This window comes from Gouania willdenowi, chromosome 4 (genome assembly GCF_900634775.1).
Source record: "Gouania willdenowi chromosome 4, fGouWil2.1, whole genome shotgun sequence".
NCBI classification, from domain to species: Eukaryota; Metazoa; Chordata; class Actinopteri; order Blenniiformes; family Gobiesocidae; genus Gouania; species Gouania willdenowi.
Genome location: NC_041047.1, coordinates 9246709 through 9268941, shown reverse-complemented (window position 1 = coordinate 9268941; position 22233 = coordinate 9246709). Strand labels below are relative to the sequence as shown.

The 22233-nt window shown below is 35.6% G+C and overlaps 1 protein-coding gene across 5 annotated transcripts in view; it reads left to right on the top strand.

Annotated features, from left to right (window-relative positions):
* The window catches only part of lepr (leptin receptor), a 57227-nt gene that overhangs the window by 19094 nt on the left and 15900 nt on the right, over positions 1–22233 (top strand). For 4 of the 5 annotated variants that reach the window (XM_028444558.1, XM_028444557.1, XM_028444555.1 and 1 more), the window contains 13 exons: positions 798–1013; positions 4532–4664; positions 5562–5734; positions 8696–8841; positions 10592–10730; positions 14497–14651; positions 15693–15792; positions 15898–15997; positions 17181–17386; positions 19303–19457; positions 20186–20339; positions 20479–20561; positions 21539–21544. In XM_028444558.1, coding sequence (XP_028300359.1) covers positions 798–1013; positions 4532–4664; positions 5562–5734; positions 8696–8841; positions 10592–10730; positions 14497–14651; positions 15693–15792; positions 15898–15997; positions 17181–17386; positions 19303–19457; positions 20186–20339; positions 20479–20561; positions 21539–21544 — 1766 coding nt within the window. The remainder of the gene's footprint in view (positions 1–797; positions 1014–4531; positions 4665–5561; positions 5735–8695; positions 8842–10591; positions 10731–14496; positions 14652–15692; positions 15793–15897; positions 15998–17180; positions 17387–19302; positions 19458–20185; positions 20340–20478; positions 20562–21538; positions 21545–22233) is intronic. The other variant, XM_028444560.1, reaches the window with a different exon arrangement.

The window sequence follows — 22233 nt, the reverse complement described above, 5'->3', positions numbered from 1 at the left end:
TATATTACATTTACTGTATACAATCATTTTTAAGTATAATGCAAAGAAATGTCCCGGTCTCCTTTTCTGTCCACACGTACCGCGCCATGTTCTCTCAGAGAGAAGTGGTCATGCGACCAGGTCCCTCACGTCATGTGACCATGTACGTCACGTTTTGTGACGTGTATTTGCAGAAAAAGTGTTTCCATAGCGCTTTTATCAAAATGTGTGAAATTCCTCCTCATGAAAGCGTAAAAACGTTTCAGTGATATTTGAGTGTTTTTTTTTAATATTCATGGGTTTTCATTTCCATTTTTATTGCGCTATTTAGATTTTGGACACACGTCACCAATCAGACAACACAGACGAACGAAACAACTTTACTCATCATCATGTATATGTTTTTTCTGATTATCTAAATACAGAAATACATTTGTTTCGTACTATTTTTAATTCATTATTCATTTTTTTTTAATGTCTTGCTCAAACTAATGCGGTGAGTGGTAGGGCGGTGCCCTAGCGGCCTCTATTGGCCAGCTGCTACTGTAACCCTGTAACCCTTCGTTACCCTAACCGCTAATTCCTAATGCCAACGTAGCTCCAAATGTCATAATATTGCGAACGACACTTTATGACAGCCTTCATGACACCTTATTCATTATAATGACAGCGTAATGTCAGCATTTTGTATAAAACTTCCAGTAAAGTGTTACCAACCATATTTTTATTCTCTTCCCTGTATAATTTCCTCCTAACTTCCATCTGCTTTTTTCCCATTTGTCCAACTGATGAAGGTGTGTTTCTCTCTCTCTGAGCAGGTTCTCGGTGTTTGGAGCCTGAAAACAAAGGATCTCTTTACTCTGAGGCGTTGGATCTTCCCTGGCAAGATGAGCTCTGCTGTGACTCACTGTTAGCATCTCATGGTGGGAAGGAAAAGGACACAAAGAAACTATCAGAGTCAAACCTCACACGTCGTCTCCGCTGCCTCCTCAGAGGCTCGGCCAATGAAAACCATCCCAGTGAGGATGCTGGAGGTAAGCTTTAATATTTTTCGCAGTGTTCAAGAAAATATTGACACGTCCAGTTCTAGCCAAGTCAATAAGACTCTGTGTTATTCGTCAGCGTAAAGTACATCTTCCAAACAATGTCTTTATTTTGAAACATAAGCATCGGCGTCTTTCATGTTGACTTGATTTTGCATTCTTTATATCATCTATGATGGGTATCTGATTTTAAATTATTAGTTTTGATGCAGATTACACTTTTGTCACCACCCTATAAATATTATTATTATTGTGGGAATGCGACGCAAAGTCTCTTATTCTTCCGACCATATTTTGACCTGCTATTAGTCGATTCTTAACCAATCTACACCATTCAAATGTCAAAATGTTGTAGAATAACTGTTTTGCTTTTAATGTAATTATAGGTTATATGCTTTTATTGTAAACTGCTATATCTCTGTCAATTTTAAACTCAGAGACTCAATTTTAGCATCAAAATGTTGTCCACTTTCTGATCTTACTTTGTGGAGGGACACAATTCATATTAATTATTAAAGTAACCCTGTTTTTCATGGTGTGCAAATCTTAACCGATTTCCGCCATTCAAAGATCAAAATGTTTTGCTGCTTATTCACAATGTGGATATCTAATTCATAAAATGCTAACTCTCTTACTTTTAATGTCATGTAACGTTTTTATTCCAATTAGGCTGCTTTTGCAAGCCTTGAGAAGTTAGAGTGCTTGATTAGGTCTGCTTGCTAGAGTGTGACAGCTGCTGCTCATGAACTTTGAGGAAAAACTGCTGCAGCTACAGCAACAATTTGTAATAGCTTAAAATGTTGCTTCAACCTTTCTCTGTCTTATAATCATATATGGGAATACTTAGCATTCACCTGTTATTTTGCTTCCACAAGTAGGACTTTAACCCATGAACTTACAGTATATGGGTAGCTTTAGATCAGTGTATATAGAAACTGCCTTTACCTTCCTTAGCGTAATCATCAGTGGATGATTGGTTCAAATCTTGCCCTGTACAGTGTATTTAAATTTCACTCTAAATAAATGACTGTTAAATGCTCAATGTGTGAACATAATGCTGTTCATTCTCTGTGAATACTTCCTACACATATCTACTGTTTAGGTAATGTGTACAAACTTTGTACTCATTGACAATAAACACATACAGCCAAAGAAGTTGGCAATTCTTTTTTGCATCCCCACTAATTTTGCTAGTTATTATATTTAACTCCTACATTACAAGCTGCTATGCACATGTTTATCTTTTATGACATGGTATACATTCCTACTGTGCATGTTCTTTATAGTTTGATATGTTGCAGACTGCAGCGCCTGAATATCGTTCAACTTTATCACAGATTTGTAACAATTAGTTTTTAATTCCATTGCAGTGGTTTTGCACCTTAGTTTGTCTCCGCTATCTTTTTAAATGGTGCCTATGCAGTGAAAGAGAAGCAGAAGCTAGAGCAGAAGAAAGGTTCATGTTAAGAAGCCACAGGTGTCATTACTGACATAGATCCCCCTTAAAGATCAGACTGAAGGCCGATTACACCCTAAGGCTGTCCGCCTGACTGCCATTCCACATTAAAGGTGGGGGGACAACACAAATACTTCACTGTGATTCAATTTGGCTCATGAGAAACCCTCCTTGTTTTCTTTCACACTCACTTTTAGACAAGCTTCCTTTGATTAGTTGTTGCAAGGTGAGAAATTGGGCCCCTATTAGAACAGAAAGAAAATCAACTCAGTCAGTATTCTCAGTTGTGTTTGTATTGAAGTATTATTATGAAATGGGGGAGCTACAGAGTATTTGTTTGTTCATATTGATCAGTGAGGCACTGGGATGCAGAGGACCTCCCTGATTTATGTTGGGAGCAATGGTAATTGAACAGCCAAGACCTGTGTGTTTGCTTTATGTGGTTTTCCATCAATCAGTGTTCCCACTACTGATTCACACTGACACATACTGTAAGTGTGTTTGTAACACTAATAATCATAGATTTTACTTTTGCTCTAAAGAAATATATAAAGCTCTCATGGACAATAATTGTATTCATCATATAAAGACATATGCCTCATAGATCAAGCTAAAAAAAATATATGTAAAAGGTTTAAATTGCAGCTCACAAGTTTGTTTTAATTTCCATTGTAAACACTCAGCTTTTTGATGTTGTTGGAAAAGTTTCACGCGTTGCATTGTGGGATGTGGAGTCTTGTAGACAGATGCGTAGTGTTTTTACTTTATTCTTACCGTGTGTTCTTGTGTTTGCCCAAATAAATTCTGCCAAAGTGACTTCCCAACAGTGTGTTCTCACACACTGAATTAACACTAGAAATCACAGTAAGAATGAAGTAAAAACACTTCCATGCATCAGTCTACTCTACAAGACTCCACGTCCCACAATGCAGTGCACAAAACTTTTCCTACAATGTCAATAAGATCGTTTACAGTAGAATTTCAAGCTTTAACGTCTTTATTTTCAAGCAGGATCTTTGATTTATGGATCTATGAGGCCTATCAGAGAAAGGTTTGTTGTCTTTATCAGCTTTACATTTCTGAATAGATTATCAACAATTCTAAATATATACATTTCAAATATCAACATTTCATATAATATATATATATATATATATATATATATATATATATATATATATATATATATATATTATATGAAATGTTTGTTCAGGCCTTGAGACTTTAGTGGAAATGACTAAACTCACTGCAGTTATAGTTCAGTAGAGAAATAAACAAAAACACGATAATGATATTTCAATATGTATGGTAGTTGGATTCTACAGTTTTTGGGATGAAATGTCATAAAACACATATTTTTCTGTGCAAAAATAGAATTAAACTTATTTAAACATCTGCTTAGATGTCTGTGGATGTCAAAGTAAAAGTAGAAATAAATGATTGTACTTATTAAATTATGTGTAACAATTCCTCTTGCAGACAGTAAGTTAGTTTTCTGCTAAGACAATGCCTGAAATTGTTTGAAAGTTTGATTAAAAAACAAACTACTACTACAAAAATCAATTGTCTACATATATTTGTTTTTCAAAGGTTCGCAATTTGAAACAAAATCATTTCTTTTATGATTGATGTGCCGTAAAATCTCATCCAAAACATCAACAACTCCTGTGGTGAAATAATCAGAATCATTATTGGGATCTGAACAATAAAATTGGATAACAAGGTTACTATTAAACAGGTCAATTTGGCTGCAGGATCTGATGCTCATGAACAGGAGAAAAAGGAGTGTTAGAAAAGACAAACCAAGACAAAACTTACATGTGAATGTCATTTTACAAGATTTTAATTTGTTTTTCTCTTGTGATATAATTATTTTATGTAAAGAAAAGACCTATAAGCTTGTAATTATTTGTATTATTTGATGCTTGAAAACAAATCAGCTGGTTGCCAGGTCTGACAGCTAATTTCGGAGAATAACAAGCCAAAGCTGATGTTTTCTCAGAAGCTTTTATTGAAACAACACAGTCCACTAACAAGTTTGATTTCTTGTCAGGCACATGCATGGACATCCTGTGCAGAGTTGATGAGGGCTGGGTAAACTTCACATGTGATCTTCAGAGGTCTCATGGTCACTCGTCCAGCAGGTTGGATGCAGGTCTGATGGTGGTTCAACTCCACAGGTTGTTGTAAGTAAAAGTATTTTTGTGTGAGTCTCATGTGGGCTTGTGTGGAGTAGTAAACCTTTCTGGCCTGCATGGGTGTCTGCCAGGGTTTGGGTCAATTATAATTATAATTGCATGTTTGATAATTATTAACTATTATGGGGTGATTATAATGCTAATTTTGTTGCTGTTGTAATCATAAATGAGATTCGATCATTTACTTTGTAATTGGCATGAAAATTCTATAAAATCTATTAATTATAATTTAATTCTATTAAGATGATTTTTACTGTTTTATTTTATTTAAAAAAATTTTTAAACACGGGTCAAAACTGACCCGTTATCATAAGAGATGCTAACAGAAAGCTAAGCTATGTTTCATATCAAGCTTTCCCACATTTTACCATTTGAAAAAATAATAATCTAGAGCTATACGAACACAAAAAAGGCTCAGACACCTATATTTATATATATCAAAACCTATATTTTCATTTATTAAGAAGCCTAACAAGGTAACCAATAGATAGGAAAAAATGAGATGATATATATTTGTTTTTAGTGTATTTTACAGCTGATTTAGGACCTGTTATCATAAGAGATGCTAACGGAAAGCTAACACAAGAGGAAGGTTAAGTTTTATGGGGTAATTTATCCCAGACATGTGATTGAACTTTAGTAATTGAGAATGTAATTGTAATTGAGTTTCAGGGGATAAAAAAATAATCAGAATTTAATTATAATTGAGAAAAATGCCAGTCACTGTAATCAAAACAGAATTGTATTTGAACATGCGTAATTGAAAACGTAATTGTAACTAAAAAAATGTAATTGACCCCTACCCTGGTGCTTACTCAGCATTGATTTATTTTTTTACTTTTAATGACCTTTTCATCAATAATATTGATCATGTTTTAATTCCAGGTCGCAGGAAGCAGACTCGGAGGTGGATTATAATCCCGTAGTTTGTGAAGCACAGGATTCCTTCATGTGCTCTTTCACCATCGGCACCAACAGAAGTTTTGTCACCGTGGTAACCGTCAGCCTCTCTGATGCTGCAGCGCCATCAGTTCAGCTCAGGATTCCTGCAAAACCTGGTGAGTCCTCGTCTTGTTTTAGTGCGTTTAGTGTTTTGTGATATACAGAAGTAACCGCATATTAACGTACTATTTCAGGGTTGACCAACCTTTCTGAAACTGAGCTACTTCATACAGTAGGTACTGTGCAGTCCAAAGGGCTGTTAGAAAAGCACTTCTTAAATCGCAAATGTTCATGGTTTTACTTTAATTAGAGGCTAAGATAATAGGGAAGGCTAGCAGTAACTTAAAAAGGTAGGAAATGTTTAAACGCAAAATACTGTATTTCTCCAAATGTATGCAATTTTTTAATTTTCACTACATTTTATAAAAATGATCATTCTCCTATTTTAGTAGCTACCAACAACAACTTTTAACTTATCGTGAAACATGTAACATTTGTAAAATTTAACAATTGTCATATTTTACAAAAACCTTTGAAAGTTATGAAAACCTTTTAAGCGAGAAAGTGACCAAGTAGAATCTCAACATGTGCTCATTTAATCTATAAAACTCACAGAAACACATGTCTATTTACAAAAGGGGTAAAAAATTAATGGAAGACTAGAAGAGATGCCTTTTCTTTGAAAAAGGGGATGTTTAACTTTTAGCTTGAAGCCGCTCCCAGGACGATTTTACGTTCCGCTTGCAATGCATCATGGGGCGGTTGAGTATGACTCGTGTGCCAACCGTGCATACTTAAGAAATGTCCCGATCTTCTCGCATACTCAATCTTTTCCATACTATCTAATGTGAACGCACTATGTACTCATTTTGACATCAGACTTAGTAATACGTTAGTATGACTTTTCCAACACGGCCTTTGTCCATGTAGCACAGAACCCTAAAGACAGACGGTGAAGAGGTTTGTCAATAACAATTGGATTCATGCTGAAAGCAGCAGGGTCAAGAAAAAGTCTGCTTTTAATATTTTGTTCTCTTATTTTGAAGTATTCAGCTAAATCAGTATTCAGCCATTAATCCACATGTAATGAGTGCATCCAGTGGTGGAAAGAGCCTAAAATGATGCATTTATTTATGTCTGTGTGCACTGTGGTAACATTTGTAGAGGTTACCATGGAAACAGAGAGTTAGTGCTAATAAAATATCTAAAGTATTTGTCCCTGTAGTTTTATTGAGTTTGTACTTTGTTGACATAATTTACCTCTTAGGTATTGTTTTTTACGTTTTTCATTCTTTCCCACTGGCTTTTCAAAAATGATATAGAAATATGTTTGACAGCCTATCTTGAGTTGTAGAATTGGAGACAGAGCTTTGCTGTTTGTGGTTGAAGTGTAATTATATTTGGATGTTTTTATTCAAAATAAAGGAAAGTTTAAAATTCCACAATATAAAAGCAGGGCTAAAATGGGCTGAAATAGCTGACTTTTCGTTTTATGTTTGAAATTTTTGGACTTGCATAATAAATAATAAAATCATGTGGGCATAAACCTGGGTGAACATTTTGAACTATTAGGACTATGTTGGTGATTAATACCTTTATTGTGTCATCTTATAAATTGGATTATGAGAGATATTTATTTATTTTTTATTTATTCAGTTCATTTCCGACATGGTTGTCCTTTTTCATGCCGGAAAGGGCGACGGAAAAAAGCATTATGCTTATCCAGATCCGTCCCCTTATCCAGATTCATTTGAAACATGCAAAATCAGCCAATAGTGGGCTGATCTATGAATAATGTGTAGATTTTCCATCAGCTATAAAGAGCCAGACTGGTTTATGCTGGGTTCAGATCTCATGATGCGTGATTGCTTTTCTTTGGTTCATTTTAGGAGTCTCAGCATAATAATGGCAGCAATTCTATAAGAGTAATTTTTGGGAATGAAGGAAGGTTTGATTGGAGCAGAGGCTATTATCATCATCATCATCATCATCATCATCATCATCATCAGAGCAATGGAGCCTTAAAAGCACCTCGTCAGTAAATCTAACCAAAGTCTGGTAATCATTATAAGTCATACATGACAGATATGTGTTAATTGTGGGTCTTAACCCTCCTATTATCTTTGGGGTCAATTTGACCTCATCCAGTGTTTATCATTCAAAAAATACTTGACTTGACTTTGTTGTTTTTTGCTTCATATTTCATGACTTTTCATATAATTTGATGCGTACAATTGATTAAGCATTAAAATGATCACAATGATGTATTTTTAATGTGCTGAACACATATTGCATGCATTGGTGTCAATTTGAAACCAAGCTTGTTATTCACATTATAGGGAATAACCTCAAATATGGTACAAAAAAGGAGATAGATATAAGTAAATAAATGTGTTCATGAAAGGAAACATCGACAACACTAACTGAAGGTTTGACCTGATGGTGGCGCTTCAGGAAAGGTCATATTATCACCAATGAGAAGCCCCTGACTGCAGCCTGCAGTTCGGGGCGGCGCTCAACTTTCGGGGCGTCAAGTTCAATAAACCAATCGCGTTCAGACTTACTCTAACCATAACCCTAACCCATATCTATTTTGTATGCCTCTAGAATTATGTAACAAATAAAATGACTTATATGGCATGATTTATTTATTTTGAGGTTAATTATTTTGAACTGTATAAGAATCACACAGCACGATAGCATGCCGCATTGAGCTCCGCCCCTAACTGTGGACTGAAAGCCAATAGCATGCCGATGTTGAGCAGTGTTGAGCTCCACCCCGAACTGCGGACTGCAGTCAGGGGTACTTCCGACCAATAGGGTTCATACTCTAGTGGTCATTAATGTTGTCAGTACATTTTAGATGATTTGGATGAAAACTATTGAAGATAAATTAATTCTAATTTAAAAGTTTGGCCTGATGGTGGCGCTAGAGAAAGTGCCTGACACAATTTCCTGAAACTTATTTCATGGAAGCAAATATCCCTGGTGTCAGTGGGGGTAAAATGTGTTTAGTGTGTATTTGAGGATAATAGTAGGGCTAAGCACTCAGTACATGCTTTATGTGTATTTCACAGTAAAGCCGAGCCCCCCAGTCCACCTGTCACACATTCAGACCATTGAAGGTGAGCTGATCCTGCAGTGGGACGAGCCTCCAGATGTTTCTGGTCCATTTAGATACGAGGTCCGGCAAGCCTTCAACAGCACCCACGCTGACTGGAAGGTAAGAACTCATCTGTTAGATGCTACACAGGAGCCAAACTCCTATTTTAAAACAACTTTAAAAATCAACCACTTAATTGATTTTGATTAATTCAATTTCTTTACTTATTCTGAAATTCTTTAAATGTAAATTTTCAACAATGTAAAATATTTTACACACACGGCCAGGGATGGGGTTAATTATAATTGTAAGTAGGGCTGGGCGATTTTGCCTTTAAAAAAAAAATCTTTGATTTCTTTAAGAAAAATTTGAGTTTCGATTTTTTTTTTTCAATGCACTTAAAAATGACATCAGATGTATTGTCAAAAGTGCAACTTTATTGCTGTGATTGTCCTCAAGAGTTAAAACGCATAGAACAATTCCAAAATAAAATGTAAATGAGGCTCTGTCATTCAACTATTACAAGCTTTAACCAGGTTTAAGCAAAAGTGCAACAGCAACTTCACAGTAGCCTAAATATTCTGATTAAGAAATCAGAAAACTACATATTTTATAACATTAAACATTACAGTTAAAAAAATAATAAACTCTTAACATCTCAGCATAGTGTGAATCACAAATGAAACACATATAGCCTACTCAAAGGGTAAACAAATGTACACAAAGAGGGGGCTGACTCACATTGTGCTATGGTAACCCACAACGACGGAACCCGAAAAAGTCCAAAAAAAAACTGTCGTGGAAAAAATAAATAAATAAATAAAAAAAATTTAAAAATTATTATTATTTTTCTTAAACTCGAATTTGCAAAGTAAAAATAGTTTTTATTTTGCAAATTCGATAAATCGAATTGCATAATTGGTAATTAATAACAACTATGACGTAATTACAAATGTAATGGTAATCCAAAAAAAAAAATGTTACTGTTGTAATAGTAATTGAATTGTAATTGAGTTCCGATAATTCACGTCGTGATTGTAATTGGCATTAAAATTCTATAAAAACTGTTCATTTCAATTTGATTAAAGACAAAGAGTTGCCTGGAAATAAAATGTTTTTAAATTTAAACTAAATAGTTTTATTTTTAAATTTTTTTTTTTTTTTTTTATTAGTCTATTTTGCACAATCTCAAACAACTGTATTGTATTCTATCCTTTCACTTTCTCAAATACCAGTATATTATATTAATATATTATAAAAAATAGCTGTGCTGGCAGTTATTGTTACTTTGTGCACTAATCCTTAAAAAAAAAAAATCTCTGGAGTCGCCAGAAATTTGTGATATAAAAATGGGGTCACGAAAAGAAAAAGGTTGGGATCCACTGGGGTAAACTGAAAGAAAAACGTGTCAGACGCCCACACCAAAAACATGAAAACCTATATTTTCATGAATAAGGAAGTCTAACAAGGTGACAAAGAGATTCATATTTTCTAGTGTATTTTACAACAGCAGATTTAAGTCAAAACTGACTGGATATGCTATAACATATGCTAACAGAAAGCTAACACAAGAGGAATGATATGTTTTATGGGTTTATTTATTAAAGGCTCATTTATTGAGATTCATTGAGAACATATTTGTAATTGACTGTCAGGAGGAAAATAATTGTAATTTTAATTTTAATTGGAAAAATTGCCGGTCAACGTAATGGTAGTTAAGTTGTAATTCAAGATGGATAATTGAAAACGTAATTGTTGTTTTCAAATGTAATTGACCCCCACCCTGCACACTGCAGATACACACATTTTGTAAAATGTGTTTGTTTACATTTTATTTGGCATTGATCCGCTCTCCTTTTGTTTCCCACAGATGTCTGCATTACTAGAGCCCCGCCTCCCTCTGGACCTGATGCATAAGGTGAATTACAGCGTCCAGGTTCGCTGCTCCCAGCGGGTCGAGCCTCCGCTGTGGAGCGAGTGGAGTGAACCTCACCACATCTACCTCCACGGTACGAGTCTGCACCTTTCTGCTCTAGAACCCTCATCAATTTGGCTTCTTCAAAAGTGCACAAGATAGCAATTAGAGAACTAGAAGGATTTTGGAGTGCACTGCATGTTGATGCTATTATATGTGTACCCTGTAAGTTGTGGCATTGTTTGAAAAATGTCATTATTTTATGTTTTTCTTTAGGTTAAGTATTGAGAAAATTCTTTGTTAATGTATTTGAAAATGGTGCAGCTATTAATGTGAACGTTAATAATTTAGTTTCCAACAACAAATTACTATTATTTTTTTTACATTATTTATTTTTATTTTTTTAACAAAAGTACAGCTGATACTTTAATTTCAGGAGGTAAATAAGGGTTAATTTTGTTGTTTGATAAAATAAAATGAAAATTTGGTTTGAGACATCGTTGTCATTTGTACATTTTGTTTTCTTTAAAATGTCGGGGGGGAAACGGGAATAATCGTAAATCCAATTTTTTTGTGAGATATTTTATTTTTAGGCCATATCGCCCAGCCCTAGTTTCTTGGGACATATTCAAGGGTTCTATAATGACTTTATAACCTGATTACTTTATTGATATGAATGGGGATAGTTATAAAATGCAAAGTATGTTGGACCCGATTGAGTTCTAAATGTGTTTTTGTTAACTGGTATTTGTGGGAGGGGTCTGACCAGATGATTGATGAACTTCTCCTCTCAGGCAGGGGGTTCAACGTGACTCATGATCCCCATTCTGACTATTTCATTATTTCCACTCTTCCTTTGACGTCATTATGTGTTTTCGACCTCTAAGATAAGTGCTCCACGCTTGATTTATACAGGACTTTTTTAGGCGCCCAAAGCTTCTTACTGAAACCATTATCTCATGCTGTTGGAGGTGAACTATATATGTAGCCATGGTTTAAACATTTTGGCTTATTGCATTGGGTTTTTTCTCACAACGTACCAGCTTTAACTGGAGTGGGATCTGGTATCAATTATAGTAAATAATGTGCTTTGTCTGCACTTTGGTTTTGATAAAGTTACCAAAGCATTCAAATGGTTTTCTATGTAGGCTATACTGTGTGTTAATGGGGTCGGCTTATATTGGAAGAATAATGGTAAACGGGGTAAATTGTAATTGCGTAATTGATAATTAATTACAATTATCACGTTATCATTATTTACAGTGACAAGTGAATTATAAATGACATGAAAATTCTATAAAAACTGTCATTTGCAATTTAATTACACATGAAACCATGGAACACTGTTATGGTTCTATGGCTTACACATATGTACTTAATAATTATTAAACTGTTTCATATGAAGTTTACCTTCTTAAGTTCTCTTAAGAATCATTTTCCTTTTAAAGATAATTGAATTCTTGGGGTATACTGACAGAAAAAAAGCTCAGACACCAACACCAAAAATATTAATAGTAATATTTTCATCGATTAGGAAGCCTAAAAAGGTAACCAAGAGATTAAAAACTAATTAGATGATAGATATTATTTGTTTAGTGTATTTTACAGCTGATTTAAGACATGGGTCAAAGCTTACAAGAGATGCTAACAGAAAGCTAACACAAGGGGAAGGTTTTATGTTGTTATTTATTAAATGATCAGTAATTGTGATTAATAGTACTTTAGTAATTGAGGACATAATTGTAATTTTCAAACATGTACAGGCTTCACGTGCAGGATTTTGTAACTATTTATTCTCATTATTATTATTATTATTATTATTATTATTATTATTATTATTATTATTATTATTATTATTATTATTATTATTATTTTAACTGTGGTAAATACACTGCTGTTGTGTTCATGTTTGAAATAAAAAATGACATCAAATTAAATAATTTGATTTAAAAATTAAAAAAAATTACATCAAATTTACTTTAAGGGTGAAAATAATCTTTGTAATTGGAAAAATTAAAAAACTTAGAAAAATGTCATTTACCCCAACCCTGATCACAATTGAAAAAAAAGAAGAAATAACCACATTCTGATTTATTATGCATTTGTATGTTGTACTTACTACCGAAGCATGTATAATGTAACGTGGTTTACCATCACTGAAATGGACTTAATGGTTTGGAGGAAAAAAACCTCTGACTTTCACTTTCTGGACTTTTATTCAATAGAACATTAATAATCAAGCTGTCATTGCTCAAACTGACTCATTGTAGCACCGCAGCTTTGAAGCTGAGCAGTTGTGACTGACTGAGAGACGTAGATGGTCTCTCAGGTTGATTTATGTCCTAACGTGAAGCCACATCATTAGCCAGAGTCGTTGATAAAGAGCTCATTTCCATACAGCCAACGTCACTAGACCCTGAATCACAGTTCAACATCAAGGTCAGCGACACCGTCCACTAATCACACCATGTGACTCATATGTTCAAAATATATACTTAGATGCCTGTACAAAGCTGATTAATAATAGATATAAAAACAGAAAATAATGTAAAGACTGCTAGTAAATGAAGATTACGCAACCAGGGTTCGTACACAATCAAGAGTTTAATTAACATAAGTAATTCAGCTGGAAATTAAGAACATCATGTTGTAATAACATGTAATAACATTAGTTTTTTCATTTACAATTATCAAATATTACAGTTTGAAATGCCAATACTTAAAGTCACTAACACAAGAATGTTTATATGCAAACTAAAAGTCAATAATAAGAATAATCCAAAATATTGTAGTTATAATAGTATGATAATGTTGTATTACATAATCGAGCAGTGTATTTATGTACATCTACAGTATTTATGTTAATACATACCATGTATATTAGCCATGTAGGCTACAAATGGAAAAAATGTATGTGCACATACTACAAAATGTTTTCTGTTTGTATTAAATTGCTGGAAATAAATAAACAAATAATACAATAAAATAAAACAGATACAGATCTTCATTCGAGTCCCATTCTCTTTGGAATTTAAACATATATTGTACCTGAGAAGTAGGGCTGGTATCACCAGGTACCTCACAATATGATATACCACACGATAACGTTGATATCGCAGGATAAGACAATACATCAATAATCTATATATCGTGGGAAATTTCATCCACGATAGATGAAGATTTTTGTGTCACTTAAGAAATTCAGAATTCATCTACTGCACCGGATCCATTGCTGCATAGAGCGCTGCTGTTCTACACGAGAAACGGACGGAGTTTCAGAGGCACATTAAAGTTAAGCAGGCACCGGTGGGCTCTGTATTTAGGAGTCAGTGATGATTTGCATAGTTTTTTGGCAGTTTAAATGGGGTTTCAGGTGTTTAGGCGCTGTTTAATACAGCCAAGACGGGAGGAGGAGAGCGGCGTTCCTAATAAGCGCTCCCCAGAAACATGTATTCCCCATAAAAAAGGTTCTTCCTTCTCACAGTAATGCATTTCATGCCAATTCTGTCCATTTAATTTTGTCCGCGATTCCGTTAACGTGGATTTTATAGGGCCCTGTACTTAATTTGTGTAATAGGAAGGATATATATATATATATACATAAATATATATATATATATATATAAAATAAATATCGATGTTTTGCGCCAATGAATTGATAACGTATCGCTAGGGCGAAACATTGTAACATATTGTTGTATTGAGGTATTGTCACACAGTGGAATTTAATTATTTGATATTTGATATCATGCAAGGCATCAAATCTGTTTTTGTTGTTGTGATTTCTAAATTTAACAACATGTTTTAAAGTCTGAAGAACAGGAAATAGCTAGTGACAGTAATGTTTCCTGTGTTTGCAGTCGTGAGCTACATTCCTGAGAAAGTTGTGGTACGACCCGGGGAGAACGTCACCGTTTACTGTGTGCTCAACGACCACAGCACCAACGCTAGCACGGCCCTGTGGAGGCTCAACTTTCTGGAGCCTCTACATCACAGCCACCCAGTCAGCCAGTGGGTAAGAAAGTACACACTTATTTACATTCTCGAACAGTAGTGGGCAACGATTTGATGTCAGCATTTAGGATAATGACTAATCTGAACAGTAATACAGGGTAGAACAAAGGGTTTGATGTCTTTTTGGAGTCATTATGTGTAGTTCTGTTGTTATTTAGGGCCTGTACTATGAAGCTGGATATGTATATTTGGGATATCACTCTGTTAGCGGGCTTCACCTAACCAAACCTTCTTTGTCACTGAGCACCTGTACTATGAAGCAGGATATAAACACGTTCACTGAAGAGAGAGGATTTCAGCCAGGCTACGTGCGTGTTCACGTGAAACGGGTGCAGATTGCAGCGTCAGACCGACCACAAACACGGAGAAACTGTGTAGAGCAACTTACGTTACTATTTAGGAATAATTCTTTAACAATATAAATAAATAAAATCCATAATTTAGACCAAAAGCAACACTGTTGATGCAGAAAAAGCAGGACAAAAGGAAGCTGCCAACACTGTTAATGCGTAAAAGCGGGAGATTATTGGGACTTTTGTACTTGCTCAGATCCTAGTCAGAACAAAACCTGGTCCCGACCTGTTTAGGTGTTCAGCCTAAGTTACCATGGTGATTTAGCCCAGTAAGAAGTTAGCCAGCATCGTAGCACAGGACACTGTGTAAATCCCGGAAGTTAGTGCGATAAGAGGTAATCCAGCTTCGTAGTACAGGCCCCTAGTGTTTTTGGAGTGTTTGTGTACTTTTGGTGTCGTTTTGTTTCTTTGCAGTTATTTTTGTGCATATTTGTAGTTATCTTGTGTGTTTTCAGCATAAACTTGTGTATTTTATTCCTCTGTCTTTTTTTCCTGGTGATTTTGTGTTTTTGGGGTCATTTTGTGTAGTTAAGCTTTTTTTTACCCCATTATTTTTTTATGTTTAGTTTTTAGAAAGATTTTAGAGCCATTTATGCAGTTCAGCGAGGGCCGCATGTGGTTGCTAGTTGCCTATGTATGTTCCAGAAAGCAGTTTTTGTCAATATTTAAACTTGTTACACCTTCACCAGGTCAGCCAGATCACAGTGCATCCTTCTGAGAACCGGTTGTATGATGTGCTGCAGTGCACTCAGAACTGGAGCATACCTTACAGCCAGATCTATGTACAAGGTAATGCATATAAACCCATGAACAAAGTAATGTTCAAACCTCTAAAGTAAGGATATTTTTCTTTGCGTGTCCTTACGAGGATTCCCTATGTGTGTTTTTTTCCAGGGGCTTTCATTAACATAAGCTGTGAAACCAGTGGAGACATCGATGCCATGGAATGCAGATGGACAAACACACAGTGGACCACCCCCATATTTCGCTCCAAGTAAAGCAGCAAATATATTCCACTTTTTTCAGTGATAAAGTGAACACGTGCACACAAACACTTCAGACACGATGTGGTAAAAGCTTAGAAATCACCAAGTGTTGTGTACCGAGAATTAAAATGACCTAAAAAACACATTGCTTTGTCCACCCATTGGAAGCTTTTTGTTTTATTGTTGTTTCACTGGAAAAGGAAGTCAAACAGTGTTACAGGAGTTTTACTGCAGCTCAAATTACAAAAATAAATGTTTACAAAAAATACACAAAATAACCAGAAAAAAAACCCAAAATACAACAAAAATACACAAAATTTATTTTTATTTTATTTATTTATTCAGTTAATTTCCGACATGGTTGCAATCACAGAAATTCACTTTGACATTCAGAGCAAAATCATATCTTCGTTTTTTTTTTTTTTTTTTTTTGTCTTTTTTGCATGCCGGAAAGGGCAACGGAAAAAAGCATTTTGCTTATCTAGATCCGTCCCCTGGTTTGAACGCAGATAATTTTACATCAAACCTCGTTTCTTCCCTGGTCAAACATTCTTATCTTCTTCATACCATAATTTCATCTTTTCATTAATGTTTTTTTTCCTTTTTTATGTGATGTGTTCTCGTCTACAGTCATTGTTCCTGTTGTTACTCCTCCTCACTGTCCTTTTTCTCCGTATCATTTGATGCGTTTTACTTCAAAAACGCATCAAATGGCAACAAATACACATAAAATGATTCCAAAATCACACATAATGACAAAATACACAAAAATGACAATAAAAATGCTCACTCCAAAATCACTCCATAAACACGGAAAGGAAAAAAAAAAAAAACACACAAACCTTTTGTTCGTTCCTGTATAAATGTTTAGCATTATTCTAAATGCTGACTTTTTGGTTTTTTGTGGCCCCCACTGTGATAAAAGTTCCTTATCTTTTCTCTAGAAATAGCAGATCATCATATTTTTCTGATTCAAAACAGAAAACAGGATTGAAAAATATACATAAGTAAATTCACCTAAAACAAAACCAAATTAGACGCTGTTTTTGTCCAACCATTGGAAGCTTTTTGTTGTTTTGTTGTTTCACTGGAAAATGAAGTCAAACAGTGTTTCAGGAGTTTTACAGCAGCTCATCACTCTAACTCTAGTCTAGCCTGATCTGTTTTCACTCTTTGTTTGTTTCCATGCAGGTGGGCAGATATGACTTGTGACGAGATGGAGGAGAAGGAGAGAGTGGGTGAGGAGGTTGGTGCCCTTGGGCCTGCGTGCACTCCTTTCAGCTCCACCTGCAAGATCCAGCCTCTGCGGATGAACTGCTACAAACTGTGGCTGGAGGTCCCATCCCAACTGGGCCCCATCAGGTCCAAGCCCGTCTACCTGTCACCCATAGATCACGGTGAGAAGGAGGCACTCGCATGTTAGGCCATATCAGTACATCAGTTGATAGTTCACTTTAGAATAAACTCTTAAAATAGAATCATAAAGAAACCAACTTTCATTGAGTTTATCTAGTCCATATGTGTCAAACTCAAGGCCCGGGGGTCAAATCCGACCCTTTAGATCATCCAATTTGGCCCACAAGACATAAAAAACACGAGTTATTGTGTAAATTACCAAATAATACAGATGTAGATCTCTAGGCCCTTCTAAATACACAAATATAATAAACTCTACAATATTTGGAGGATCGCAATTTTCCCACACTTTTATCACGTGCAGTCATTTTAAATCTAAAATTGTTCAAAGGACTCAATTTTCCTGAAACTACTGCTCATAATTTCCTGAAATTAAATATAAATTAGTCACAATGAAATGTAAAAGAGAAAAACCTGCAATTCTGCAGGGACTGAAATATTGCTTGGATATTGTTGGCTCCTTACATAGTTAATGTATCATCGAAGAGCAAACTTGGGGAGATTATTGTTCGTTTTCCCGCCTTAAATCAGCGGCCTACTTATAATCAAACTACTACATACCACTATGTTTGGCCCCTGAACTAAAATGAGTTTGACACCCCAATCTAGTGAGAGCATGCACCCATGCAGTGGCTGTTTTTTAGGATAAATCTCCAAGCAAGGCCACCATTAACTTCCCCAGAGTTTATTTATGAAGCAAACTCAGAGAAAATGATTCAAAAGTGGGTTTATTCTCTGATCATGCTTTAAAGCTGCTGTAGACAATAAATAGCATTTTAAGAACTAAATCTACTGATACCAGTGTGCCTCCAAAGTTACTGCCAAAATTACATTTCTGCTCTTTCCATGGATTAAAGAGAAAAACAAAACAATGGTTATGAATTCATATCACAGGGAAAATGATAAACAAAGCAGAACGAGAATGAAAGGTGAATAATTGTCCTCCCTGTCCGACGAAGAATCACAAAATCCTAAGAATTACTTTTCTGCTTCTGCCCCGTCTTTGCATTCTTCTACGGGATTCAAAATCCCACAATGCAATGCCCAACAAGTTTCCAAACTTCGCGTCAAATTACTATTTGTCAACAAACGGAGATTGATAGTGGAGTCATAAACTTTAAAGCTGCAATTTCAACCTTTCTAAGGAAATTCTCTTTTTTTTTTGACAAAAAACCTTTGATTTATTGATCTATGAGGCCTACACTATGTATTCAAAATGGCATACCCCATACCATGCAATACATGCTCCGTGAGTATATACTGTCTACTATATACTATTAGTATGCTTAGGATGGTCACCGTTCCCACTGAATTATACTTCCAAGTTTCCCAAGATGCATTTCAAACCCACAACAACAAAAACCTGAATCACACTGAGGCTGAATATCTCTGTTGATTTTCCACCTTTGAAAGTTCTAAAATTGTTTGAAGTGAGAAAGTGACCAAGTAGAATATCAACATGTGCTCATTTGATCCATTAAACTCACGAAAACACATTTCAGAGATTTTCAGGGACTCGTCATTGTGCTACTGACAAAACTTCCTGTTACCTTCAAAACAAGAGCCCTATTTACAAAAGGGTTAAAAAACTAATAGCTAAGAAGATTTTGTTTTGAAAAAGCGATGTTTGATTTTTAGCTTGAAGCCGGTTCTACATTCCGCTCGCAATAAATCCTGGGGCAGTTGAGTATGACTCGTGTGACCACCGTGCATACTTCAAAAATGTCTAGATACGGTATACATCTGGGTATTTCTCGCGAACTCAATCTTTCCATACTGTCTAATGTGAACACACTACATGCTAATTTTAACGTCAGACTTAGTATGAGTAGTACGTTATTATGCCATGTCTTTATCACTGTCATGAAAAAGCTTCATTTTGCCCCCCTCCCTGCAGTCAAACCTCATCCACCCACCAACGTGAGGGCCGTCAGTCAGAGCAGCAGAGTCCTGAACATCACCTGGGAGCCCCCGTCCCTGCCTGCCGAAGGTCTTCAGTGTCAGATTCGATATTGTTTGTCCTCCAACATGAAAGCCCAGCCAGACTGGGGGGTAAGACCACACCTGGGCCCTCCTTTATCAACCGTTCGTATATTCAGATTTGATGTGAAGTTGCTTGCAGAGCACACAGGGGGGCAGACGTCACCTGCTCAGTAGCTGATCCTCTTCCATATAGCGTTTACATGTGCATCTTTAATTCCAGTTTTCACACATTCAAAAAGCATATCTTAGTTTTGCTCCACCTCAGTTGTGAGGATGCCGATTTTTATCATGCAAAGGGCGCAAAGAGTTATTGACGATCGAATTCAGCCGCCAGATTAATCAACACCTAATCCAAATTCGTATTTGGGTTAGTCAAATATGAATTTTTCATGATTGGTCCTGTCGTACGACCAAATGTAAACTCAAATTTGCATCCGTTTTCACACAGGGTTGATAAATATGTTGAGTTTTTAGCCTTTATTCAAAGCATGGAACATTTAAGTCGACGTACGTTCTATAACACGTGCTACAAATGTATTGCTGCAGGCAGTTTTCTGATCGTTCCTGCTTACTGATCGTTGTTTTGATCCGAAACAGACTTTGATTTCCGAGCAACGGAGAGTACAAAGTTACAGTGACATGACATTAAAGTGCAACTCTCATGATTGAAAAATTTTTTGGGAAATTAGAGACATGCTTTCAAATTGCTTCCGTTTATTTCTGTCCCCTCCAAAAATTACAAATACTTTTCTTTTGGTTGTTTTCCCCAAAGAAGCTTAACCATGTTGTGCTTCCAGGTCCTGGAGCCTGTGTGGATTCACAGGGTGGAGGTAGTGGTGCCCAATATGTGCAAGGTGTACGTGGTTCAGGTTCAGTGTAGGCGCACCACCGGCATGAGATACTGGAGTAACTGGAGTCATGCAGTGGATTCTAAGCCTCAAAACGGCAGAGGTAAAAACACCATTAGCTTCACACCTGACAGGAATTTTGCAAAGTCATAACTTTAATGAGCAAGAACGCCTGAAGTCACATTTTGATCTTTTGGAAATATATCAAATATCATCAGCACTAATGTTGATTTCCTCTCCAGTCCCTGAACGTGGTCCTGATTTTTGGAGAATCCAGCGAGAGAATGTGTTTGGAAAATCGACAAACATCACGCTGCTGTTTGAGGTAAACACAACACTCGTACGTCTTTAGGTTCAGTTTATGCCACTAACAAAATTAACAAGGAAGCACATCAGTCCAGTGATTTTGATTTGTTTTTGAAGTAACACTCATGTTAATACAATCTTACCTTAAGCAGTTTTTTTAACCCTTCATTTCCCACAGTTTTGGGATTTACACGGATTAATAACACATACAATTTGGTCAGAGAATGATTTCTATGTAACAATCGACACAAAACCTTCAAATCTACATTTAAAACGTGTACAGTTTTAATTTACATTATGATGAACCTCTGCTAAATAAGACTAACCATGCCATCCTTTTTTAATGGACACACAAATACAATAATAACTCAAACGATATTTTCATATTTCCCAGGGTAAACTGTGAAACCGTTATTCTAAAAACGCACTTGATTACGACTGTTATTACAATCTACTGGTATCAAAATTAACCCTTGCGACTAATTTCTATGGCATGACATAATAGAAAGCTTTAAAATTGTACCTATTTTAAAGAAAAATAGCCCACGTTAGCTCGGCCTCATTTTATTAGCTTAACTGAATAGCAGCCTGAGTAACAACACTACCAGTTTTGGGCGGTAACGCGTTACTGCCCCAACATCACTTTTGACAGTAACTAGTACTGTAACGCAATATTTTTCTAAAGAAATAACGCCGTTATCATTACAATATGGTGCGTTTGTTCGTTACTTTGCTAGCAGCAGTGTACTTCCTGTTTACAGTGGCGCTACATATTTTTGCGGTATGCCGTGCCAAACACAATAAAACAGTAGAAGAAGAAGCATTGTCAGTGTGTTTGTGTTTACATCACGTGCGCCAATCATGGTGAGTCAATGCGAGAGCAGGACAAGCTTCTCAGAGTGGAAATACACTGATTATTTTTGTCTCCAAAAGATGCATCAGTGAAGCTAAGCTAACGCTGCGGCTGGATTTTAACGGACTGTGACTGTTATCCAGGAACAGGTCAGCCAAACTATTGCACGGTATGTTGTTGTAAATATGCAGCCTGTCGCGACTGCTGAGTCACTGCTAACAGCAGCTCATTAGCCTATGTTTTTTTTTTCTTTTCTTTTTTTTTTTTTCCTAATATGTTTAGCATTGTGTAGCTGAGAAAAATTCTGTGAATTAGTTTTTCCACATTTATTTTATAAGCATTTTCAACAGCAGAATGTGCACCTGGAATATGCACAGCTTACATTACATTACTGTGCTAAGGCTGAAAAATTACTGTTTTAATTTTGGAGAAGCTGTTTTGTGTTTTATATGCACATCATTTATGGCTGTTTTATAGCAGTTGATCAACAGTGGATTATTATATTATTACAGCACTAATATGAAGCTGTATGGACACAAATTACCCAAAATAAATAATACATTCTTTAATTCTAAGTAACTCAAAAGTTACTTTTTCCAGTAACTCATTACTTTTTTGTGTAAGTAATCAAAATAGTAACTGAGTTACTTTGTGAATGAAGTAACTAGTAATGGTAACTAGTTACTTTTTTCAGTAACTAGCACAACACTGAACACTACACACTGACCACTATGAATTACTGCTCAAACATGAACCATCCTAACACTACGTTACACGTGCATAAAGAAACATGCTTTTAACTAGACATGACGAATGTCGAACTGACATACTGAGTCAG